Source organism: Cyprinus carpio, chromosome B24 (genome assembly GCF_018340385.1).
Source record: "Cyprinus carpio isolate SPL01 chromosome B24, ASM1834038v1, whole genome shotgun sequence".
Classification (NCBI taxonomy): Eukaryota; Metazoa; Chordata; class Actinopteri; order Cypriniformes; family Cyprinidae; genus Cyprinus; species Cyprinus carpio.
Genome location: NC_056620.1, coordinates 619,165 through 645,761, shown reverse-complemented (window position 1 = coordinate 645,761; position 26,597 = coordinate 619,165). Strand labels below are relative to the sequence as shown.

Below are 26,597 nucleotides of genomic sequence, written 5' to 3'. Positions count from 1 at the left end.
TTCGCTCCAAGAAACGCCCTGCTGCTCTATCCAAAATATCTCCAGCGATAGCCATAAAATATGTCAGGCTTCAGTTTTTGTTGCTGTCTAGTCCGACTGATCGCACACCAAAGCCATCTGAAGAAATCAAACTCCTCGAGGCAGGCTTGGGGAAAAGAACCATGACAGTGGCTGATAACTCTTGCCATGAGGAGGTAATCTAGATTTGATGTGTTTTTGTTGCGTCACAAGTGTTTAACTCTTCTATTCTAACATCAATTTGCAATTTGCTAATCACTATTTCAGTTAAATGGTTATTGCTTCATTATAACCTTTTTAAAGACCCCCTACACTCACGTTAAAATTCTGCTGTGGTTAATATTTGTTTTACATGGTTTTCCCACATACAGTGTTCTAAAAACTTCTGAAAAGGGTCTGGAAGCACATCTACTCTTTTCTCCCTCATTTAGAAATTCTGGATCTATGAATTTTCAAATATGTAAATAGAACCACTGCTTGCATGGGACTTGTGACAAAACTTGTACACATACAAGTATATTCTAATGTTGTTGTTATTAATGCAGATCCAAGGTACATAAAAAGTTTAGTTTCAAGTCTCAAGGTGTGAGAAAAAAGGAAAACAAGAAAAGTCTGTGCTTGCTGCAACTTAAAAAAGTAGATAGTAGAGGTATTTTAAGCAATATTTGATGTAGTAGATAAGTACTTGAAGTAGATCTGGAACAAGTAGTAGCACAAAGGTTCTCAGTACTTGAGGCAGTGCTGTAAGTAGTAGTAGTATAATGGGTTAAAATACTTAAAGTAAAGGAACAAATTTAATTGTTTAATTGACAGGGACAAATGCATGACACATTGCTTCATAATACAGGCAACTTAATTCAGAAATGGTTGAATGAAGTCTTCATGTTGTAGTTCGCTTAAACAGTGTAAAAGTAGTTGGGTAACGAAATTTAGATGGAAGAATAATATAGAAATAATTCTTGCTTTGATAAAGTAAGGGCGCTATATATACAAACCTTTTGAGTGATTCATGCAACAGTTTAAGTGCAGTTGCATATTTAATTAAATTTACTCTTACACTAAGCATCACTGCTTTTCATGTGAAATCTTTGTTTAGATTGTCTGTCAACTTGAAGAGCAGTACCCCAAGTTGAAGCAGTTGTCCGGAGGCTGGCTATGTTATAAATCAACAGGTCAGTTATAGTGAGTGTAGGATAAGGAAACCTGCTGGAGCTTTTAACCCACTGAATGAATTTGAAGTCATGCTTTAGAACAACCAGTTTTGGACATGAAGCATAGTCTCCCCAGTGTTTTATCTGCAAGTTTAAACAGTTATGGTGGTTTGTGTTTGATACTGTTTTTTAATAGTATTTGTCTTGTATAGTAAATACTTTATTAGTAAAGCAATGTTATTTGGCATCTCATAGTTGTAAAAACAGTAAAGTAAGTTATTATGTATTTGCTTTGTGTATTTTTTTGATTACAAGGTGGTCAAGGACAGAGAAAATTGATAGTTGTCGCTACAGAGTCTGAGGGCTACACTGGACGACTCCTTAAAACGGTCACAAATAATGGCAAACTAATTCTGTACATTGTCCCACTACAAGAGGAGCTAGATGCAAGCCCCCTCCCCCACAATGCTCCAGAATTTTCCAAAATGCCAAAATCCTCATGCAAAAACTGTGGAGTTGTTATGCCTTTACAGTTCCTGGCTCTGCACATCAAATCTTGTAATGCTGAAATTGTAAGTAACACTCACATTATTCAGTATGTTAAAGAATGAAGTGTGGTTCATTACCTTTCAAATTCCACTTCAGAACTCTTTTTTTGTCTGTTCCAAACCCAAACCTTCTACCTAAAATGAATTTTGTTTCCCAATTCACAGAGCAGTGATGAGCCTGAAATTGTCAGTATTGAAGAGAAAGAAGTCAATACTACAGTTGAGTATTACATTTTTTCAATATACCCAACTTCTGAATGTCTTTCGAGATGTAATTACAATGTTTTTAATGTATTTAGTTTATTTAAAACATAATAATAATACTTAAAATTTATAATAAAAATCTGTACATTTCTCTGTTTCTGTATTTAGGAAGTATGCCCAATATGTGAAAACCAATTTCCCAGAGAGGATATTGCATACCATGCCAGCTTTTGTGGAGATGGGTATTAATCAATTTGCATTCATCATGTCTTACATTTCACTAACGTGATGTTTTTACAGTTTTAATTACAATTGAGGTTCTCATGGTATATCTAAACATGTTTAGATTTCCAGCAGACACCTTGATGCCATTACTTGAAGATGATGCCAGAGAGGGGACTTCAAGCACAATTGATCTCTTGCCTCATGGTTCCAGGACTACAGAACAAAGCACCAGTCCCACTGGTGTAGTCAATGACATGGCCGGACCATCAACTATGCTTGCTGATCCCACTGTCCCAGGTGCCAGTCAAGAGCATAAGCTTTTAACAGAGCTCACAAACACAAGAATATATTTAGTTTTCTGTTTTTGCTGCCACAAGTCAGTTGTTAAATGTCATTGTCATGTTAACCTGTCCTGTCCCTCTTACAGGACCTGCATCTTTGGCTTCTGTTTGATGTTAATTGTTTGTAATCATGCTGATTAATACACTCAAATACATAGTAATCAGGCTCTGTACATTTTTAATATCACACTGAAATGTATTTGACTGTTTAATGTTTATTTTTTTTTGTTTGTGTATTTATTTTATATTTCATAGAATGGAAGCGAATCATGAATGCTTCAAGTGCAGCAACACTGTTCAGAAGAGTTATCTTGAGGGAGCAACAGCTGGAGATACCTCTTCGCTTCTCGATGGACCTACATTCTGATGTTGAAGAGAGAGAAAAGGCAGTAATCGCATTCTACAAGACTCAGAGAACTAAATGGGCCTCCCCACTTCACTGTGTGCTGGAAGGTAAGAATGTTTCTTTAAATTTTTAACCAAGGTTTTAACAATATAATATACATGGCATAACTTGTAAAGAGTTTTTTCAGTCACAATTAGGGTTGAACGATACATCGAATTTTCATCGTCATCGCGGTATGAACTCGTGCAATGAACACATCGCAACAGACAGCCTGACACGATGAATAAATGCCTGGTTCAGATTACAAGATTTTTGTTTCTGTTAAGATAGTCACGGTGTCATATTACACGATTTTGACTAGTAAAATCTTGTCGTGTGTGGACAAGAAACATGTCGGACTATACGTTGCTTTCCGACCAGTCATCGCGTGCGGTCACACGCACACACTCGCAAACATAGCTCGCACACACACGCACACACACACACACACACACTCACTGTCCCTCGCTCACTCACTCACTCACTCGCACAAGCTCACACACACACACACACACACACTCACTGTTGCTCGCACTCTCACTCACTCGCGCACACTCACTCTTGCTCACTTACTCAACCCGTCATGGAGGAGTGTTAAAAAATTAAACATGCTAGTCTTTCTGTCGTGATGTCGTGAAGCATCGCAGATGCGACGTAGGTTGTCGCCCACTATGACACAATATACGAGATGAAACGATCGAATCTTGCGTCCCGACACCCGTTGTCGTTTACGAATCTTCACGACACCCTACGTCAAACGGATCGTGCCAAAATCGCGCTAAAATCGTGTAATCTGAACCAGGCAGGTAATAAACGTTTGACCTATCATGCAAAGAACCTATTAAAGCACTAAGACATGGGAACAGTATAGCATCCACATTTGAATATTTATCTCAAGTCATATTGTCATCACAATATTAAATAATGTTATCGCACATCGCAGCTTTTCCTCATATCGTGCAGCCCTAGTCACAATTTCAATATTGAGATTGATTAACTGATAAGGGTTAGTGCTTGTGCTTCTGCAAGCACTGTTTGTTATATAATAACAATGTAACCTTCATTTAGTGATATGTGCGTTTAGCTCAGGTTGGCAAAACTGGGACCATCCTGTCGGGTTTAGAAACACATATAACAATAATTTGGGATGCAGGTATAAGCCTGTAACAACATGCATGCAAAATACAACTGAAATTACATTCTCGATTTGGCCACACTCACAGTTACTCAGTTATCTGTTCGGTTTGTTATTAATTCCTTTTAATTATTACGCAGACTACATTAAATTGCAAATTATATTGTGCATAAATTCTAGGTGAAGTGTGTTTTTTTGTCATTCCCCCTCACTTCACATATATCTCATCAGACTCGGACAACAATAGTTGATGCTTCCTGCAGGTGTAACAGGTTCAAAAAGAGATTGCTCCTTTCTATCATTGACATGTCTCTTTGTTGGAGTTTTTGTAACACAGCCTTATAAAAGATGTGGGCCAATGTTTGAATGACAAACTTTACACATTTTTAGTGTTTGCTATGAACAAAGTAAACCCAAGCCAATGCTAGCTTGACATGACCGCCTCTTACTTTCACCCTACATTGTAAGTGGTTCCAGGTCCTTGACAGTCAATCACATACCCTTTTGTAGTGATTTAACAATTATCCTTTCCGTTTAGGTGATGCTGCCATCGGTGATGGTGTAAGTCGGTACTTCATCAGCTTTGCTATGCAGACCTTGCAGTCTGGATTCCACATCAATTTTGGTATGTCTTAGTTTAGTTTTGTTTATATCTTTCAACACTGGGAAATTTTTCATGACCTAAACTTGAGAAGACCTGTACTGTGCCTTATGCTAACTCTTGTTTCATCTTTATTTACAGGCAATGCTGATGTGACTAGGCTGTTTGAGGGACAGAAGGATCACCTCATCCCATGTGCCTCCCAGCCACTCATTGATTCTGACCTTTTTCTGATGGCAGGTAGAATGGTGGGACATTCATTTATACATGGTGGCCCGGGATTGCCAGGGATCAGTCCTGCTGTAGTCCATGTGCTCTTAGGGGGCCAATTGGAGACAGCGACATTGGTATTGGAGGATTGCCCTGATATCGATCGAAGGAACACAATCCAGTTGGTAGGAAGTGTTTTGTTGTGAAGCTTTTTTTGGTGTGTGTGTGTGTGTGTGTGTGTGTGTGTGTGTGTGTGTGTGTGTGTGTGTGTGTGTGTGTGTGTGTGATAAAATAAGAGACTAATGTGGGGAACTTATTTCTCTCCCTCAGCTGGATGGCAACAGGGAGCTATCTGAGGACCAGAAAGCGGCTGTCAATAGCCTAGCCGACATGTGGGAATTGCCACGACTGACTAATCTGAACAGACAATATCTTCATCAGAGGCTGTTGCAGCATGCGGTAATGACATTAGTTCACATAACCTAATACTTTTATATCATCGTATTGAATCTAAAACCATCTTTTGTCTTGCTTATGATACACGACTCAGCTGTTTTTCATTAGTCAGTAGTTTTTGTCCACTGGGAAGCGGCACACTATACCTACCTATACCTTATATAAAAGGGGTGATGGTTCAGCCTGTTCACCCTGCTGCCTTCTGGGAAGAGATATAGAAGTTTCAGCTAACGCACCACCAGCTTTTCCCCCAAAAGCTGATTCAGACTTTTAAGCTCAAATTCATCCTCAGCACTGCTCCATTGATTATAGATTATTTCTGTTTACCATTTTCATAATTGCTTTCATATTACTGTATATTGTCTGCTACATAGCAGAAGGGAGTTACAGACTCAATTTCACTTTAGAACCTGTTGTAAAGTGACAAATAAATACCTTGTACTATACATCACCTTGTCCAACAGTCGGTCAGTCATTTTGCAGTCCAGAGTTGCTTATATCAAATTCAGGACATTTGTGTCAACATTCGTGTTGCTTTGAGGGTGAATTTTTTTTACATGTAATGATCCCATGACCTTCTGTCAGCAGGCCATAATTTCAGTATTGCAATGGAATTATTTTTGGTGAATAATTTTACTCATGCTCTCACTCCCTATTTTCTTCTCATGTGATATACTCCCAGAGTTGAAAGTGAGTTCTAATCAGTGGTTATGAATCAAAGCAATATTTGAATACCTTACTGAGACCCAGATTAAAGAGCAAACAGGTCATTGTGTCATTCCTATCACCTGTGTTGTCTACATTTTTAGACAATTATCCAAAGGAGCTCAGATTTAAAAAAAAAAATAATGGCTATATTGTCCACTTCAGCCACCAATAACTATCTTTTTACTTAAGATTTTTGATTGTATCTGTGTGTGTGTGTTATGATTATTGCAGATTCTGGGAAGAACCGCTTCTCAGATCAAACAGATGAGAAAGGGCTTAAAAGAAACAGGAGTGTGGTCAATACTGTCAGAAAGAAGAGATGTGGCTGAAGCTGTCTTTCCGTGTGAAAAAGAAGTTATCTGCAGCCCCCAGGTAATACTCCTATGGGGGCCTACGGTTGATTTGTTATCTTTACATTTGAATGAATTTTATGTATGATATTGGTCAAGGGTGTAATAACTTGTTATACTGTATATTGTTTTCACTTTTAATTTAAAGAAATTTATGTCAAATTTGTGCGACAAGGTCATGATTGATCACATCATCTGGCCAACAAGTGAGGTTGTTGAGGACGACGACGAGGAATTTCCACTTGAGACAAGAGCCAAAATTGGAATGTACCTTCGGCATTTCATTGAAACGGGTATGTCATATCCATATACTTCTCATTATGCAGATGTCAATGAACAATGACACAGCATAAGACACTTGTAATGTAAGTGCAAAGTTGTGTTCGCCGTGTATGTTTTATTATTATTTTTTACCTTAACCCACAGCTTAAAGTCATAGTCACATTACGCTTCCTCCTTAAAGAGATGTTGTCCTTAGCCTGAACCTTGTGTTGCATAGCAACCCATCCCTAATACGTCTAAATATTGATCATTTCCCCAATTAATACAATTTCCTGTCATTTATTTTATGAGTTGAATAATTACGTTTGAGTTATTGTGAAAAAAGCTTTTCTTTTTCTAGCACCAGCAACCTCTCGGATGAACCTACTCAAGTTTTGGACTGGATGGGAAGTTCTCTCTGGGCAGCTGAAGCTGGAGGTGGTACGTGGGGAGTTCCCAAAATCCTCGACTTGTTACCAGAGCCTACGCATCCCTGGCCACTTCTCAACTTATGAGGAACTTAAACAAGCACTTGAAGCATCTATCGGGACATCCGATACTGGATTTGGACTGATATAATGCAGCTCCATGCAATACATGTGTGAAACATGTCAGTTCTCAATTTCCTTTTTTCACATTTCATTTATTTTAGGCCAACGTATATTTAACAATGTTGAAGTAAAGAAAAAAAATGTTATCTTTACAGGCCGTGGAGTTGTAGCATAATGTAATGTTGTCATAATGAATGGTGTTTTAAAAACAGAAATTACAAAATGCATGTTCGGTAAGTGTTTATTCACAGTATTCCCTTTGTGTCCAGTATTCATTCAGGATTACATTTACAATGTTTAAACCAAATATTTTAAGAGACTGTTCACAACCTGTTGTACTGTGAGTGTTCAACAATCATTAATACTTGATAGTGTACAGTAAAGACAATTTTGTAGTTTTGATGTTGCATTTCAAGTTGCATTGCTGCACATTCAAATCTCTTATTTCTCCAGCTTTGTCACAAATGTGTTCATGTCCAATGTTAATCTAAATTGAAATTTTCTGTTAATGAAAAATAAAATAATTTTCAAAAAAAGTCACAGAAAAAAAGGTATCGAATTTCACATACAAATCAGAATTTGGTTTGCTGGAACATTGGTAACCCTGTCTTAAAAATGAAGAAAGCTGGCTGGCTTTTGTTAAACCTTTGCCCAAGGATGAAATTAACAAATTTAAAGTGAATGTGACTTGTAGCATATAGTTTATGGCCGATTACATGTAGGATGTTCGAGATTTTTGTGCTTAAGGACACTTAATTGCCTAATCAATGGGTGTTGAAGTGTTTAGTCTAACAAAGTTTAGCACCTCGATATAAAGGTCACAGCCATTTGAATCTGAATCAGTTAGAGGGTCAATTGCAGACTGAAGTGCTGCCAGATCTTCATCAGCCAGAGGCACCTCAAATTCTGGGACCTGAACTCCACTGACAGAGGTCTCAGGGGTCATCAGGGCATCCTCCCAATGTAGTTCTGGGTTTTGCAGTTCCTAAACAAATGGAGAGATTTTAGTGTAGGCCTAACACACAGAGGACACTTTAAGCCTTAACCCCTAATAATTATTAAAAAAAAATAACATTTGTATGTTTGCTTCATGCTAGCTGACAAGCAAAGAATACAAAACAGCTTATACCACAGTGATAATCGTTAACAAAGCTGTCCTACCTCAAGATTTTCCTCTTCCTCTGGAGTGTTGAGTTGCCCCATATGCCAGAGCTGCTGTGGAGTGTGGTTTCCCTCTGTCCTGAGGGGATGGCTATTCCAACCTGCTGCAAAGATGTGTAATGCTGCTCGAAGGCGAGGTAAGAAGACATAATGCACGCAGAAAAGGTGCACCGTGTTGGAAATATCCAGGAAACCATCTTCCTCCAGTGTGTGAAGCACATCATAAAAGATGCAGGTGACAGCCATCCACACGTCTCGCCACATCCGTTCGATTCTTTAAAAGTACAAAATGTCTATCAGACATGGGTATTGGCAAAATGTAATGCAATTCTCATTTGTTTAATAAGTGCTATATCATTTATAATAATTAGATACTCTGGTCCAGAAAGCTGTGAGACAGTGTGAACCTCAAAGGATACATGAATGCCAAAATGTGGCAATGAGTGAAATGAAGGCAAACGTGTGCAGAACACAACATTTTCATTGAAGGTTTGCACAAGGAAGTGTACAAAGCAAAATGGGACTTCCCCAGCCATTCAACTGTATATGATCACAGATATCAGAACTAAGACAGTAGCTAATGTTGGATCACTTGTTAGATTATTTTTCGAATATACTGTAAAAACCAATTGATGGGGGGTGTTGATGGCACAGTGGATAAGACATGCCTTTTGTGTGAGAGTTTCGGGTTTGAATCCACTGTGACACACCAATGTGTCCCTGAGCAAGACACTTAACCCCTAGTTGCTCCAGAGGCGTGCGACCTCTAACATACTTAGCAATTGTAAGTCGCTTTGGATAAAAGCGACAGCTAAATGAATCAATGTAAATGTAAAGATAGTGGGTTTTAGTTAGGACAGCTAAAAAAGTTAAATCTCTAAAGTAAAAATCTTCGGACAGCAGGTATTTCATATTACCTTTGATTGTGTACACTTTTTCCCGAGATAAAGCTAGCTCGGCCGGTTCCACGTCTCGCAAACATGAAGTAGGCGATGTCCAAATTTTCAACTCCTTGATCTCCGCGAACCCTGTAACATAGAAATAATATGAGGTGTAATCAAGAATATCTGCAGCAGTGAATCTGACAGTTAGATGAAACAACTAAAATGACTGAAAGAGTTTCCTCAACAAAATTTTCTGTATTTTAGGGATAATTAATTAATTCAAATTAAAAATTAATAAATGCTCTATATTTGTATAGCGCCCATCTAGTCTCTGCGACCACTCAAAGAGCTTTTACACTACATCGAATTCCCCATTCACACACATTCATACACTGGTGGAACAGCAGTATCTTGCCCAAAGACGCTTTGACATGTAGCCTGGAGGAGCCGGGGACTGAACCTCCATTCTTCCGATTAACGGGCAACCCGCTCTATCTCCAGAGCCACAGCTGCATGCAATAATAAGACAGGCAGATAATATATATTATTTGAAAAATAAATAAAACAATCTAATAATAATAATTACCTTGATGGAACACCATGGAGCTGGGTGGCCTCAAAGAAAAAGGAGAATGCTGTACTGGCACGGTTGTTAGTTGCTGCATCCAAATACAGGACCTGTGTAAATAATTACTGATTATTAACTAAAAAGATTTAGTGACACAGCAATTACAATCAACAACAAAGTTTAGAACTGTTTAAAAAGGAAACAGTAATCATGTATGTACTGATGATGTTCAGTATAGCAGAGAAAATTCCATTAACCAATTAGTCATTCGGGTAAAATATATTATTTTAAACAGCATGATCGTATTAGTCATTTATCAAATAAAATTATCAGCATTTGCTGGTTACAACCTCACAAATGCTAACATTTATTTGCTGATCTCTATCCATCCTTATGATAATATGTAACTTTTTTTAACCTGTAAGACTCGCAATTAGTGTTTGCAATTAGTGGATGTGACTTTGTGCTCTGCAACTTGTGAAATGCATTTTCCTAATTTACATTCAAAAATGTTTTATTAGTGGATGAAACACAATTAAAATAATCGTTAGGTGAAGGCATCTTGTTCACATTGCCAATTACTTTATTTCTACCTGAATCCATATGACAGTATCTTGCCCAAAGACGCTTTGACATGTAGCCTGGAGGAGCCGGGGATTGAACCTCCATTCTTCCGATTAACAGGCAACCCGCTCTATCTCCAGAGCCACAGCTGCCCGCAATAATAAGACAGGCAGATAATATATATTATTTGAAAAATAAATAAAACAATCTAATAATAATAATTACCTTGATGGAACACCATGGAGCCAGGTGGCCTCAAAGAAAAAGGAGAATGCTGTACTGCTGCACGGTTTTTAGTTGCTGCATCCAAATACAGGACCTGTGTAAATAATTACTGATTATTAACTAAAAAGATTTAGTGACACAGCAATCAACAACAAAGTTTAGAACTGTTTAAAAAGGAAACAGTAATCATGTATGTACTGATGATGTTCAGTATAGCAGAAGAAAATTCCATTAACCAATTAGTCATTCGGTAAAAAATATATTATTTTAAACAGCATGATCATATTAGTCATTTATCAAATAAAATTATCAACATTTGCTGGTTACAACCTCACAAATGCTAACATTTATTTGCTGATCTCTATCCATCCTTATGATAATATGTAACTTTTTTTAACCTGTAAGACTCGCAATTAGTGTTCGCAATTAGTGGATGTGACTTTGTGCTCTGCAACTTGTGAAATGCATTTTCCTAATTTACATTCAAAAATGTTTTCAGTAACCAAAAACACAATTAAAATAATCGTTAGGTGAAGGCATCTTGTTCACATTGCCAATTACTTTATTTCTACCTGAATCCATATGAGGCAAGTAAACCATGGCAAAAGCTTAAGTAATGCATCTTGCTGAGGATTAACATGTTCTACAAGCTTGTCATATTTAAGTATGTGTACATTATCAACAACAGTAACAATAATATAATATAAATAAGGTCTGTAGGGTTCTGGCCTTCATACAAAGATTTTCCTTACTGAATGTTATAGAATTGCAAAAACTATTTCTTTCATATATTCTACAATATTTGGGGGACTTAAAATATCATATCACTCAACCACATTCTCAACCACTTATCCTTCTGTACTGTAGATAGAAATCCAACCTTTCTATTGCTTGAATTGAAATTATTTACCTAGCAAAGTGGATATTTTAAACATGAATTGTACTACCTTTCTGGAAAATCCATCAACTCCACCAAATATTATCAGGTTGTACCTATGAACAAAAAGTAATACAAAACAAAAAAACAAACAAAAAGAACATTATTGACTGATAATTACCATGTCAAACAGATCACTGCCTTGCATGCTTTAAATAAAGTTGTAACTTTGGTGTAAAATTGGGTTGGATACTATAGAGGTGGACAGAGAGATACAAATACACTATTGTGGACTCATATCACACCCAGGGAATTAGCCTCAACTTCGGTCCTGGAGGTCAGAGGGCCCCCAAGGACCTGAGTTTAAAACCACTGATTTACATAACACCTTTGCCAGGATAAAGTTAGCTTAAAATACATAAAAACATACCTAAAACATACCTGATAAGTTTATGGTTGGTGTCAACATGCACCAGCGCAAGGGGACCTCGAACTGAGTATGATCTTCGCACAATGCAGCCAAGTTGTGCAAGTCGGGAAAGAACTCCAGCGGCATCCACACGATGCATCGATGCCTTTATCCTCTCCCACTGCACACGGCTACCCATTGCCATGAGCTGTCCCTTCACATTTCTGTACCCTGCATTGGGCATCTGGGTTTTTATAGCTCTCACCATGTTATCAAGTTCTGAGTCAGTCATGGTGCTGTAGCATCCTGTCACACTTAGTCCATATTCCTCCATCCTACGGAATATAGTGCGTTGTGATACCCCTAACAACTGAGCTATACAGGGTACTGAGAATTGTGCTTCTAGTAAGTAATGCAACTGATCTCTCTGTATAATCAGCCTGGGTCCTCCTCTTAACCCCACAGAGGTGTCTAAATGTGACACAGCTGGATTGTTTTCAACTGCAGCTTGGACCAGCTCCAACAAATGGTTTAACTGCTGCAAAATGTCAGTGCCAATGTGTATCTGATCAGCAAAAGACTGAATTAAAATTAATTCATTGTTGCAGACAAACTCGAGGAAGTCCAAATCGACAGGTTGTCTTGAAAGTGCTTGCTGCACTCTAGACTGCAGCCGCTCAAGTAACTCCTCCCGAAGGACATCCTGGCAATAAAAGGGAAATTAATTAGAAATTAGCACTCCAAGAACGTCACAGAAACAACAGTAAACTTGCAAATACAGAACAATGCCAAAAGATCAATACATGAAATGCATAGCATAGCCTATAATTTTGTATGCAGTTTCCAAACAGCTCAAACCTTCAAGATTCTACCTACATTTTTATATTGTGATTGACATCAAACTTGGAAGTTGTCACTTTTACCAAAACAAGACAGCTGTGAGCAGTAAAATATGATAGTGTCTTTCAACATCATAATTTTAAATGTATATGCATACATCGGCAGCAAATGTAGGCTATTATTTCACCCCACGAAACCCAAATGAATGAAAATGGACATTTCACTATGGCATGTTGAGGGTTAACGTTAGTCATGGTCAGGAGGAGTGATCAATCTGCTCAGGAAAATTCACCATAACTTTACTTTAAAGTTTCGAACACAGCCTCAGTTAGCTAGTGACTACAGAGATGATCACAAGCAGGCTAATAAGTTCACAGGTATTAGCTAGCTTTTTAGTTAGCTAAAGTTAATGGTTACAACATGGTACTGTTAACAAAGTTTTTCACCTCTCTCCCAGCCATGGACGTGGTTCTTGCAGCTCTAGACGGGACCGCCTGGCCAGAGATCCGTGCATCCTCTGTTTGCGTATCCTGTGCGCTTTCGTCATTGGCGGAGCAGTCGGTCAATCCCACCTTTCCAGTAAATACGACTTGTGATTGGACTGTACGTCAGCAGACAGCAAAGCATTGGCCAAGAGCAGAAGGCCCTCCCCCCAGCCTTTTTTTTTTAAGTTGCGAGGTTGCGAAGCTTCATTTTCGCTCAGTCTGAGTTTCAGAGTTTCAGAACAGAGCTGTGTGACAACGCTGCCACAAATCACGTGAGTCGCAAGCTCGCAACTGTGTAGGCGTATCTCCGCAAAGTGGGTGTTGTAAACTCGGCTCTGAAAAAATAGTCTGCAATAGGAGTACAAATGTAATGTAATGTAATACGTTTCGCCCTTTCGAACCTCAGTTTTCAGAGTTTCAAAACTTTTTTTCACCTATTCGCACACCAGTTTTCAGATCACTATTTACAAGGTTTCAAATCTGGAAAACAAACTACACACTGGGAGAACAGTGACAAATTCGAAACTCTGAAAAAATGATTGCACAACACTGTAAAAAAGATTGTTGCACTTCTGAAGAAGGAAAACTCAAAAACAAAATTATGTTTGCAGAGATTTTTTTTTTTTTTTAACCATTTTGCAAGCCTGCAAAACTCTGTTTTCAGAGTTTCAAAAACTTTTTTTCACACATTCGCACACCAGTTTTCGGATCACCATTTACAAGGTTCAAACCTGGAAAACAAACTAATACAGTGGGAGAACACTGACAAATTTGAAACTCTGAAAAATTCTTTGCGCAACATCGTAAAAAAAAATGTTGCAGTTCTGAAGAAGGAAATCTCAAAAACAACTTAATGTTTGCAGAGATATTTTTATTTTTTACATTTTGCAAGCTTGCAAATCTTATTTTTCGATCTTGCAAAACTTTTTTTTTTACGATTTTGAGTTTTCGAACACTTAGTTTCAACCTTTCAGAACTTTATTTTCAGTTTTGAATCATGCTCCGCTCTCATTTGTCTCTTTTTTCATCAGTTCCCCATGGTTCAGGACCATCTGCTGCTGAGGCATGGAGGAAAATGAGCTTGTGGGGATCGCAGGTGGACCTGGCTGAGGATCATAAACGAGATTGAGCTGCTGGACGACGATGCTATCTGTCTTACATTGTCTGATCCAGTAGCTAGTGCTCTGCTGGTTCCAAGCCAGGATGAGCAAGAGATGTCAGATGAGGATGAAGAAGTTGAGACTGAGTCCTCCCAATCCTCCTGCCCCGCGTTTGATGAGCTGCTTGAGGTTATGGATCGCTATCTCTCTATGGGGGAGAAATCTTCTCTTAAGGTTCCCTCCCTGCCATTCAAAGTCTTTCAGGATACCATACCATGGCAATGCTTCAGGCTTATCAGGCTGATCTGCTGAAAGACCTGGATAAAGGTTAGGGTCTATCCCCTGATGAGGTGGCTGAGTTGCGTCACACCACAGATCTTGCACTCTGTGCCACTAAGCAGGCCACCACTGCCATTGGTAGATCCAGGGCAGCCATGGCGGTTACGGAATCTGGTGGATATCAGGTCGAAAAGAAGGGCTTTCTTCTTGATGCGCCAGTTTTCCCTTGTGAGCTTTTCAGCACTTCTATCGAGATGGTGGTCAAGAAGTTTAAGGAGGCCAAGTCACACACGGTTGCCTTTAAATCTTTCATTCCATTAAGGTCCAGGTCTGAGCCCAAACAAAAAAGGGGTCCAGACCCATCTCGATCTAAGGATCAAACGCAGGCTCAGAAGACTAGTGTCACAACTTGCGTTTATATGTTTCATGTGGGTAGGGCTCAAAAGGGGCATGGGTCAAAGGGTGAAGGCAAGATTTGAGGGAAGTGATCCAGACTAGGCGTTCTCAACACTCTCGTCTGGACCAGAGTAAAACCTGAGCCATCTACTCACCTCCCTCTTAAAGTAGTTACATCTGCTCTCATCTTCCTCCCCTTAATTCCCCTAAAAAGCTTCCCTCCTGACTGAGGTTAGGAAGGAGCCTCCTGTGCTTGCATTGCAGTCTCTTATACTGGGCCTGTGATGTTTTGGCTAGTTTCTATGTCTCATAGAACTACCTACTGATGGTCCGGACCCCGGTGCTCTTCGGACTTCGTCTTCAGCCTGTTTCCATGACCCTAAGTCATGCGCGGGAGCCATGGTTGGTAAGTACGATCCATTTCATCACTCTACTGCTAGTTTTTCTGTATTCAATACTAGCCTTTCCCTGCAGCGCTACTCCGACCTGTTCTGTTTTCTGACATTTTAGGTTTGATCCCGTCAGCCCCCCCATCCCGCTAAGTCAGGACCTCCTGCTGTTGACCGATTATAGTGATGGTTTCACTCATTGGTACTGGATCCAGGCTGGTGATAGCCTCATCTTTGGCTTGGACATGCAGCCTGGACTTTTGCGGAAGCCTCCCAGAATCAGGTCCCCAGTATAACGCTGCAACTTCAGGACCTGCAGGTCCTTCTCACGGGCTTGTACTCTTTTGAGAACATGCTTCATGACATGCTCTCTTTCATAAACTGGCCAGGGTGCGCCACTCATCTCTCATCCTGAGGGGTCTCTTTCCCTAACATGTTCTCTGAGCTAGAGCTCCTGTCGCTGAGGCGTTCAGGGGCTCAACACTCCATAGATGGTCAGGTATGTTGGTCCTCCATGTCACACTGCCCTTATGGTCGAACCAGTAAGCGCCCCTCTGCAGAGTGGGAATGCACTGTGTTCCCTGAGGTACGAGGGATTTGTGTTTCTGTGGAAAACCCTCTTGTATGCTTCTGCTCTGAGGAGCAGTAAGCTCTTTACACATGAATGGTTATTTTGTCCCGCTATTTCTTTGGTTCTGGTTATACGGGACCCACACTCTCTATTGAGATAGAGAGCATGAGACCATGTCCAGCTGCACCAGTGGACTGTCTCTTATTGGGCCCTGCTGGGTTACCCCTTCTAATCTAGCGCCTCCTTCTAGTTCAGCTGAGAAGTGCTCCAATCACTGTGAGGGTTAGCTATGAGTGACTCCCAATATGTGCTGTAAAGGCCCACCTCAGCTTGAGAGCCAAGAGAGCTGCTATCGAAAAACTCCATTTACAATAGAACAAGTTTTAGGCCCGTCTCTGCCGCCTCTTTGGTCAGTTGCCTCTATCTTGGGACTCTGTTATTCCCTGTAGGAATGTGTGATTGCCTTTTAGCAGGTTCTCATTTATGATGTCCCATTTGCGATCTCTCCCCCCTGACTTGGCTGTGGTCCTCGCTGGTCTTGGGCAGACTGGGTGAGTCCTCCACTCGATGTGAGAGTTAGGTCCTCTGATTGTTGTGTGTTTTTGGTTTTGTTAATGTTGGCTATTGATCACTTCGGTCAAGCTGGTTTGAACCCTCTGCTCTTGAGCTCTGTGGCAGTGACATCAGGTAGTTAGGCCGCTTGCTGCCCCCCTGTCAGAGGGCAGAGTTCAGTTAGGTATCAGCTGTAGGGAAAAAGCTGTTCCTGAATCTGCTGGTCCTTGTCCGGAGGCTCCTGGAGCGCCTCCCGGAGGGCAGGAGGTTAAACAGTGGTCAGGGTAAGAGGAGTCCTTAAGAATGCTGCGAGCTCGACGTAGACAGCGTTCCCTCTGGATGTCCTCAATAGCAGGAAGTGGTGTCCCTGTGATGCGTTGGGCAGTTTTCACCACCCTCTGCAGTGCCAGCAACTGAGCAGTTCCCCTACCAGACTGTGATGCAACTGGTCAGGATGCTCTTGATTGCACAACGGTAGAAGTTCAATTGGATGGTTGAAGAGATGTGGTTATTATTCAGTAAGGAGACAGCTGTAGGGAAAAAGCTGTTTTCTTGACCAGGCTGGAGGTGTTTGTAGTCCAGGACAGGTCCTCCTAGATGGTGGTTCCCAGGAACGTGGAGACACGTTCAACAACCATCCCGTTATGGGGTCGTGCGTGATTCCTTTCTTCTTCCTGAAGTCCACAATGAGCTCCTTTGTCTTGCTGGTGTTAAGGAGCAGGTTATTGTCATCACACCATGTGGCCAGGTGCTGTACCTCCTTCCTGTAGGCAGTCTCATTGTTGTCGCTGATGAGGCCAATCATTGTGGTGTCATCTGCAAACTTAATGATGGAGTTGGATCCATGCACAGGCCTGCGGTCGTGGGTGTAAAGGGAGTAAAGGAATGGGCTCAGCAAACAGCCCTGTGGTACACTGGTGTTGAGTTTGATGGTGGTGGAGCAGGTGTGGCCTGATCTAACATGCTGAGGTCTGTTGGTCAGAAAGTCCATAATCCAGTTGCAGAGGGAGGTGTTAATGTCCAGGTCACCAAGATTCGTGGTCAGCTTGGAGGGAATGACGGTGTTAAATGCTGAGCTGAAGTCAACAAACAACATCCGCACATATGTTGCCTGTGTTATTGTCCAAGTGTGTGAGTGCAGAGAGTGCAGCACTGTGTGAGTGCATACTGCATCCTCTGTGCTCCTATTTTTTACGGTAAGCAAATTGGTGTGGGTCCAGTGTGGGTGGGAGGCAGTCCTTGAGGTGTGCTAGAACCAGTCACTCGAAGCACTTCATAATGATGGTTGTGAGTGCTACGGGGCGGTAGTCATTTAAGCACATCGGGGAGGAGTGTTTCGGTATTGGCACAATGGATGTGGACTTAAAGCATGTTGGCATAGTTGGGTGAGGGACAGGGTTGAAAATGTCTGTGAAGACCCCTGCAAGCTGCCCTGCACATGCCCTAAGCACACGTCCAGGAATGCAAAGTGTTGTCTCCTCTGGTGTGGCAGGAAACATGCTCATGGAATTTGGGGAGCACTGTCTTTAACCTGTTAGCCTGCACCTAGACGCCGGTATCCTCAACTCCCCTTGTTTGCACGTGACAATATTTACGAATAGATTAAATGAAACAGGACAAATTTAATCTTGACAAACTATATATCATTATAAAGATCTAAGCCTCAAGCATCGACGACAGATCACTGTTTTTCAATGGAAAGCTTATAAAGAATGTATTTGGTAAATTTGTATAAGCAGTACACATCAAAACATGAAGAATGAAAACGCAGTACATACCAGATTTGTCGTAATAACGAGTCATAAACACATCCACAGCTGTAAATCCCAGTTTAGTTAGAAAGGTAAGGGTCCACTGAACGACATCTCATGGAGCACGTTTAGTCCAACTAAGCAATAACGTTGTAATATGGATGATAATTCTTTGTTTATGTATCAGTTCTTCAGGGACAGAATTGTTTGTGTCCATTATGGAATAACTCACGCTCAGAAACTGCGTCTTGGTAGTAAAAAAACAGCATGGTTTTGTTGCGTACAGTGTCACAAACAGAATGAGACGAGCCACCAAAACAAAAAGTAAAATATAGGCAGAAGATTGTTTATTTTTTTTTTGGATTTTTGTGGTGTTTTTTTGTGTTGCTTGTGCTGGCTCTTCTGTCATCTGATGGAGGCGAAACTTAGCCATCGCCTTTTTCTTTATTAGAATTTTATTTTTCAACATTTTTTATATATGTGTGAGTGTGTTTTATGTTGAATGTGCTTGTATCTGCATGATTACCATCTGTTTGAGCGCAAATCAGCTCGCTATTACTGTGTAATCACGGCTATCAATGTGAACGCCATTTATATGAATAGAGTGCGATTTATTGACTTTATGGCACATTTATATGATTACCATCTCTATAACTGTACATCAGCACATCAGCACGTATTTTCATTGTAATTCACTGTAAATGCTTGCCATATCTAGCAATCTCAGGATGTTCTGTAATTGGCATACAAAAGTTAAATCTTTTTTTATTTTTTCTTACTCAAATTATTCTTATTGTATTTTTCTATTAACTTATAGACATAGTCTTAGAAAAATGGTTTGCAGTAATCTAATTTTTTCATGGTATCTCCTTCAGATTTGAAATAGAAAATCATGAGACAGTTGACTTTCAACCCATTACTTTTCTACTTTCTACTTTTCTTTGCTCCAGGATTTATTTCATGTATTTTTATATCAATTAAAATAAATAAATAAAAAATCAGTGTTGTAAAAAAAATTTCAAGGCACTTCAGTTTCTATAACTTTTAATATTTTTTAAAATTATCAACTCTGGTTGGACAAAAGTACAGCCCAAAGGGTCTTCTTTCCAAAGACACCAAAATTATGTGTGTAACACACTGAAGTAAGGAACTGTTACAATTTTAAGTTAGGTAGGGCACTTTCAGCTGTGAATCTCATAATGGGGGTGCTGGCTAACAGGTTAATTTGCAGTGATTAAAATCACCCCTTACTTATGTAATGGTTGAGTTATTTTATTTCAAGGTTGGATTTGGCATCTTAATTGCAGTTATAATGGTGGAAGTAAAACTCCCACGGCAGATAAAAAGGTCCGTAAAAAGATAGCGTCCGGCTAGCTCAATAGCAGTATTGGGTACGTCGCTGTGTAGCCATGTTTCTGTGATAACCATGACATTTCAATCCAAAAGTCTCTTACTGTGGGTGATGCGAAGTCATAACTCATCCATTTTGTTCACCAGTGACCCACCACATTAGCGAGGAAAATGCTGGGTAAAGAGAGCCGGAGCCGGAGTGTTAGCTTTAGCTTACCTCTTAGACCTCCATGCTTCCCCCGCCTTTGTTTACCATCTTGACGTCGCCTGCGATCACTTCCGCCTGCCCGATTAGAGTGCGTAGCCTCGGCTGTTCTGGAGATCTCAGGGATGAGTCAGTGATAAAAACTGTTGGAAAAGTCCTCACCAATATCCAAAAGCTCCTGTCGGGTGTATGATGTTAAAGCAAAGCTGTTCAGTACGAACAGACCCGAGATGAGCAGGAAAAATACTGCAAAATTTTTGACGCCGAGCCTCGCGATGTGTACGCGCCGCCATCTTGGTCAATTGAGGTCCAGATAGAAGTCTTGCCAGGCGACTGGGCTATCTCCTGCCTCCCTGGTGGGTTGCTTGTTAAGTGAGGTAGCTGGGTTCCCCTTACCATGAAGAGCTTCTTGCATGTGCAGATGCTTTGGAGTTCTGTTCTGTGATCGTGCCACAGTTACGTAGGGTTCCTAGGCTGGTTTGATACATCTTCGGTTACCCCTTAAGCAACCAGTGTTTTCTAAATCCATGCTATGGTAAGTGCACACAATGAACTTCTGTGCACTTTCTAAAATCCATATTGCGGTAAGTGTACACATTAAGCATTCTGCACACTTTCTGAAATCCTGTATGGCAAGAAAGTTCCATCCATGTTATTCCTTTCTTGCCAATTGAAATGCTTAATCCACTCATTATTCCAGCTTCAAAGGTCCACTTGCTGTCACAGTGACGGATGTCAAATGCCATTTTGCAGTTTTGCATTTTTTTGTATATCGAGTCAACTTGCATAATAATTTAGACTGACTGCCCACTTTAATTATAATAACGATTGCTCATCCAGTGCCATGGTTGCCGATGCAGTTTTACTTATTTGCTATCATCTCTGTGCTCTGTGCTGAGTCTGAGCAAACATTTTAGATATAACAACAAGACAGTTCATTCATAATATTATTATAAAAATTGGAGAAACTGCAAAGCGGAATATGACAGAATAAGTCCCGCCTTCTAAATAAAAAGGCCAGTTGTCAAAGGTAAAGTCATTGCATCGTGTGTTTTTTTTTTCCCACCTTATTTCAAATTACAGACTCACACTTTTCTCATCCTAATTTTACAAGTTGAAAGTTACAAAACGACACACGCACAACACTATCTGACTCTGATAATGGCCAGGTGTTCTCTGAATCTGATCGACTCGGGTATTACACACAATGTTAAACAAACCCGGGACCTGAAGTAATAGACTGGGACCACGGGTCTCGGGTCCTTCGTGTAGACCTGTAGCTGTCAGCCTCATTCCGTTTCTTTGAGTTGGTTTATGCCCCGGATCTCACCTTGGTTTCTCTCAACTTATGTCTCTCCGTTGATACATTTCTGAGCAGGGTGTTACTACCAAAGATCTTTTGAGTCAGTTCTTTGAGCAGGATTATTCAGAACCGGCGGTAGCCCCCGTGGGTGGCAGGCCAGGGTCTGGTTTGATTTTTTAGACACTTGGCCATATCCCCTTAAAGGAATCTCTTTCTTCTGTTTCCAAGCATCGAACTCTGCCCTAGGCTTGGGCTTCCTAGCCCAGCCCTTAACAGGTAAGTTCTTTAAGGGTATGCGGATAATGCCACTGACAGCCGTCAAGTCGACCTTGGGGCAACTCCCATGACTATGGTAGAGTTGGTATATAGTGCTCGCCATGGTTTCTGGCATGCACTCCTCTCAGCATAGCGGCGTGGGTATACTGTTCCCCATAGCGACCTCTAGAGGACGCAGTTCGTAGTTCCTTCAAAAGGGAACGTCTCAGATTACGTATGTAACCATGGTTCCCTGAGAAGGGAACAAGACACTGTGTCCTCTAGTTCCCTTGCCATGTTTCGGACGTAAGATTCACATGAAGAAGCGGATGACGTGTTCTCCCAGCGCCCTTTCATACTGTGGTCACACTAGGTGATGACGTCATAGGCTGTCGCCGGCCAATGTTATTGTTGTGTTTAGATGTATGCTTCAGACACCGGTCACGCTGAAGGCGTTCCCCCATGGCAACCTCTGTAGGGCGCAGTGTGTTGTTCCCTTCTTAGGGAACCATGGTTACATACGTAACCTGAGACATTTTTACTGTATTAAGCACTTTAAAAAAATATTTTTTGGTAGCTTTTAACCACTCTTATATTTCATAGTAGATGCACATTTAGTTTCATACTGAACATTAAGATTATAGTGTGTGTAATACTATGATAATGATCCATTTACTCAGCAGTGAAGATGGAGAGAACAATGAAGAGATGAAAGCGGGGTGAAAAGAACAGGTAGGAATGGGCCACAAAGGACATTATGACTAAAAATATCAAGAAATATTGCAGATTAGAGTTTTGCAGATTATTTGTGAAATATCTGCTTTATTTTCTCAGCCATAAAGATGGAGAAGACAAAGAAGAAATGATGGATCCACAGCACTGCCAGTGTTTACTGAGATGTGTTCAACAAAGACATTATAATTGTTTGTTTTGTTCAAGCACGTTGTGTGACTTTGATGAAGATCAGATGACATTTTATGGAAAATTAATGCAGAAAACCAACTAATTCTTAAGGGTTCACATACTTTTTCTTGTCACTGTATAGTTTGTACAGTACAGACTACATTATGTCCATGGAGAGTCATAAACCACAAAAAAAATAATGTGTGTGTGTGTGTGTGTGTGTGTGTTAGGTCTTGGTAATACTACTTAAATATTACAGTAAACATATTTTTAAAACCAAGTTAACCTCACATAGCTTGTTCTTTGACATTCAGGATTACATCTGATCCATATTGTATCTGATTCTAGCCAAAAACCTCATGTGTACATAAGAGACCAGCTGATAGATATATAAAGCAATCCATTTCTTTTTGTTTGTATGTGTGTCACAATCTCCAGCTGGAGTGCCCATGGGCTCCTCTAGAGGGCACTCCATTCTATACCTTGCCATTCACTCAGGACTCAATTTCCCATAATCCTTTACACAGACTCATCAGTTGCATCACCTGTCTCTCAATTAAATCTCATCATCAGTTCACAGCTGTCTCACATTAGAAGGACTTTAAAAGTAGCACACGCACTCCCTGTCTTCACTGGTTATTGAATGTTTTGCCCTTCCATGTTTCCTAGTTTCCTAGATTTTGCCTTTCTCGTGTTTTGATTTTTGGACTAGTAAAGCCTCATGAAGCACTGGCTTTCCTCTGACTGTTTCGGGAAAATATTCAAAGCTTAGTGAGTGTCAAAAGCAGCACCATCTGGTGGTAAATAGAGCCGTGTAATCCAAAAGCCTGTTAAAGAATATAGGTGGGAAAAGGCTGTGACCACAAATTCCATAGATCGACTCATGTTACATCCACAAATAAAAGCCTAACAGTGTGTGTGTGTTGATTTACTCTCTCTGATACAATAATTTACCCATTAAACTGTGGCTTTAAATGCCAATATGAATATCAATATAATGTAATAGAAGAATAATGAACACAAATATGAATTGCATATGCCAATTAGTATTATTATTATTTTTTTCTGCAATAATGTTTATTCTTCATATTACTTTAATGACTGGGTATTTAACATGTAAATGAATAAGTCTGAATGAAAACTTACTTGTAAAGTAAGATCTGGGGGTTCGAACATTCCAACACGTGCACGTGATTGGACAGAAAGTGAGGCTTTGTTTTTCGTTGATCACTTGATTCTTTGTAAAAAAAAACATACTCCGGCACAGAGCATTGTAAGAAATTGCGCTGCTTACTCGATATGTGCTTTGAAGCTTCAGTGTCATATGTAGCATCACTACCTTGGACTGTTACCTTGTTTTTGATTTATTGCTGCCTGCCCCGACTGTCGCCTGTCTTATGGATTATTCTTTGCCTGTCCCTCGGATGTAATTTTTTGCTGGTGTTTGACCCTGCCTGTTGTGACTATACTCTATGAAATAAAGCCTTGCTTTTGGATCACCAACTCCATCGTCAATGTGCACACAAATCAAAAATATATGCAACTTTAGTGAACTGTTGTATGTTACAAAAAATCTGGGGGTCAACATATCTTACTTGAAGATAAGGTGCAACACTCAACAAAAAGGGAAGGCTTACATGTTATTGGTTGAAACAAAAACAACAACAACAACAACAAAACTATCTGTTTCCTGATTAAACAATGGGAAACAATGTACTGTATCTAAAATCTATCATATGGGAAAAAAAGAAAAAAAAAAATATATAAAAAAAGAAAATGCTAATTCCCTGGACCTACGTTTCATATCAATATCTCCTCAGAATAGTAAATCAGCTTGTTCAATACCAGAATTCTTAGTTCTCTTAATGTTTCATCAACACAAAACAATCCACACAGACAACATATAGGATAAAAAACATTGCAGGTGATGGTGCTTTTTATAAATATATTCTAAATATAATCCCAGGATATTTTATAAATATAATCTCCTGTCAGAAATCAGGAGGAAGTGAAGAGGCATTGTATGCTTTAATTAATTAATGTATGGATACACATATATATACCGATTTCTGACAGGAGAGATGTCAGTCAATGGGAAAACAAAGTAACTTGTGTTACTTGTTATTTGAGTAACTCAGATATTTTCTTGTAAAATAAAAAGTAATGCATTACTATAACTAGTTACTTGAAAAAATAATCTGTTTACATACAGTAACTTGTGTTACTTTTGCATTGCTTTACCCACAGCACTGCCTGTAAATATCAAGAACATTTTGAGTGTCCATTTTCATGACTTTTTTAAAGTCATGATACTACTTTAAAGGGGTCATAGGATGTTGTTTAAACTGAAACTTTTATATATATATATATATATATCTTCCAAAATCTTTACCCCTTTCTCAAATCGAGCCAATCTCAGATGTCTGTCTGTGTGACGTCACACAGACAGGCCCCTCCAACGATAGTTTTATTGACAGCAGTGTTTCAGCGCAGACTGTACTGGCGTCTTACCTTAGTCCATCCCTGAATGAGCTGTCATCAGTCCACCATTGTTTCACCGCTGGAGCAGATGTAGACAAGAATGTCTCCCTAAGAGATTGAGGTGTTTTGTTGTTGGATATAATAATGAACATAGCAGTCGTCATTTACTCTCGACATCTGAGCTGCTGAAGACGCAGTGGATTATGTTTGTTTCTGAAGGGAATGCACCCCCAATCTGCCTAAATGTGGTCTATGTTCACACAAAAAATCATTCGTGATTCAGCTTCACATACAGAAGAAGTGAGCATAAGTTTTTTTTTTAATGAATCTTTGCATATTGCCTTTCCTAATAATGTGCTAATTAGTACGTTTCACGATGAATGCGGGCTAAAGTAAACTAAAGTAACTAAAGTCTGAGAGTGGCTCGGAAGAGAGGGGGGGGGTCAGCAGAGCTCATTAACATTTAAAGGAAAATGCTAACAAAACGGCTTGCTCTGAATATAGCTGTTTGTGACAGAGTAAAAAAGGGTGTTGTTTTACAGTACTATTGAAAATTTTTAACCAAACTATGTTACAGACTTTTTCATTAAGACCCTAAAGAATCATATCAACTTGTGGAAAATGGGCATCCGATGACCCCTTCAAGTATTTTGTTACAAATACTCATATCTAATCTTGCAAAGACAATTGTTGTTTCTGTGTTTTTGTTTCTTGGGCTGCTCAAGAAAAGTATCGGCTGGAACTTGTGAAGTGCTTTTCGGTTTTCTGTGCCGTATGCATCATTTGGTGGGTGAGCGGATGGTGGGCGGTCTGTGGGTGTGCCGTTTGAGCCAACTGGTTCATCTGTACGTTTGTGAACTGGTTCTGACAAGATACAGAAGATCAGAACTGCAGTGCAATAAAAAATACAATAAAAAAGAGACTCTGTTTCTCTTTCCAACCATCAGCAGGTGTCTACCTTCTGCCTCTGAAATATGCTAATATGTTTCCCTGTGAGGCTTTGGAGAGGCACGGAGGCCAACTTGTAACAATTCTTCCTAATCGTTTTAACGGATTACACCAACATAGCAAACACTGAAAATCCAATGTGTGGTGATAAGTAGTTGATAATAGACTAGTCCTGGGTAACTGCTATCAATGCAAATGTTTTCATTAAAATATCTATGTGTGTTTTTGTCTCTTAATGTAAAAAGGTTGAGGAATAATGACTGGGTCCTGCGTGACTAGAGAGTTTCCATCACATCACCAACTCTGCATCTGCTAGTAAAACACACATCGCTGGTGGCCATTTCATCATTGTGTTTGCTCTGGTCCTCAGGCCTAAGTTCCTCATGTACACAAACACACACACACACACCACCTCCTGTGCTGGATCCGTTATTGAACATGTTGGTCAGTGTTAATTTGCCTTGATGCCTGTGAAATGCATTTGCTTCTTTCTAACTCTATGCAGTTGTTCTATTTACCAGAATTGGTGAAATTAACAATTCAGCAATTATTAGTATTTAATACACATATAATTAATGTACACTCTTAAAAAATAAAGGTTGTTTATCTGGATCAATGGTTCCACAAAGAACCTTTAACATCCATGGAAACTTTTCATTCCACAAAAGGCTTTTTATAGTGGAAAAAGGTTTTCACACTGAAAGGTTCTTTGGGAAACCAAAACTGGCTCTTCTATGGCATCAACCTTTATGGAAACTTTATTTTTACAGTAAAGAGTGTACTGCAATATATTTGGTAATATTAAACTACCATTCACAATTTGAATGTGTGAATGTCTGTTAAAGTGTAATTTATCTCTGTGATGCGCAGCTGTATTTTCAGCATCATTACTCCAGTCTTCAGTGTCACATGATCTTCAGAAATCATTCTAATATGATGATTTGCTGCTCAAAGAAT

General features: G+C 39.8%; 2 protein-coding genes across 3 annotated transcripts; one reads left to right on the top strand and one right to left on the bottom strand.

Moving 5' to 3' along the window:
• Positions 1-5: 5 nt before the first annotated feature.
• Positions 6-7,172, top strand: LOC109082021. Of its 2 annotated transcripts, XM_042752054.1 has the most exons (13): positions 6-194; positions 1,115-1,190; positions 1,485-1,741; positions 1,883-1,936; positions 2,090-2,163; positions 2,268-2,443; positions 2,743-2,940; positions 4,546-4,632; positions 4,750-5,003; positions 5,149-5,277; positions 6,214-6,354; positions 6,508-6,625; positions 6,955-7,172. In XM_042752054.1, exons 1-13 carry the CDS (start codon positions 162-164, stop codon positions 7,170-7,172), a joined length of 1,815 nt encoding a protein of 604 aa, XP_042607988.1. In that variant the 5' UTR covers positions 6-161. The 2 variants fall into 2 exon arrangements, with proteins under 2 accessions (XP_042607988.1, XP_042607989.1); XM_042752055.1 differs by lacking the exon at positions 1,115-1,190.
• Positions 7,173-7,904: 732 nt separating this feature from the next.
• Positions 7,905-13,262, bottom strand: LOC109106979. The gene is made up of 7 exons (XM_042752056.1): positions 13,119-13,262; positions 11,865-12,535; positions 11,494-11,539; positions 9,776-9,867; positions 9,223-9,333; positions 8,306-8,579; positions 7,905-8,129 (listed from the first exon to the last, which is right to left on the bottom strand). The coding sequence occupies exons 1-7, from the start codon at positions 13,131-13,133 to the stop codon at positions 7,905-7,907; spliced, it is 1,434 nt and encodes a 477-aa protein (XP_042607990.1). The 5' UTR covers positions 13,134-13,262.
• Between the last annotated feature and the right edge of the window lie 13,335 nt (positions 13,263-26,597).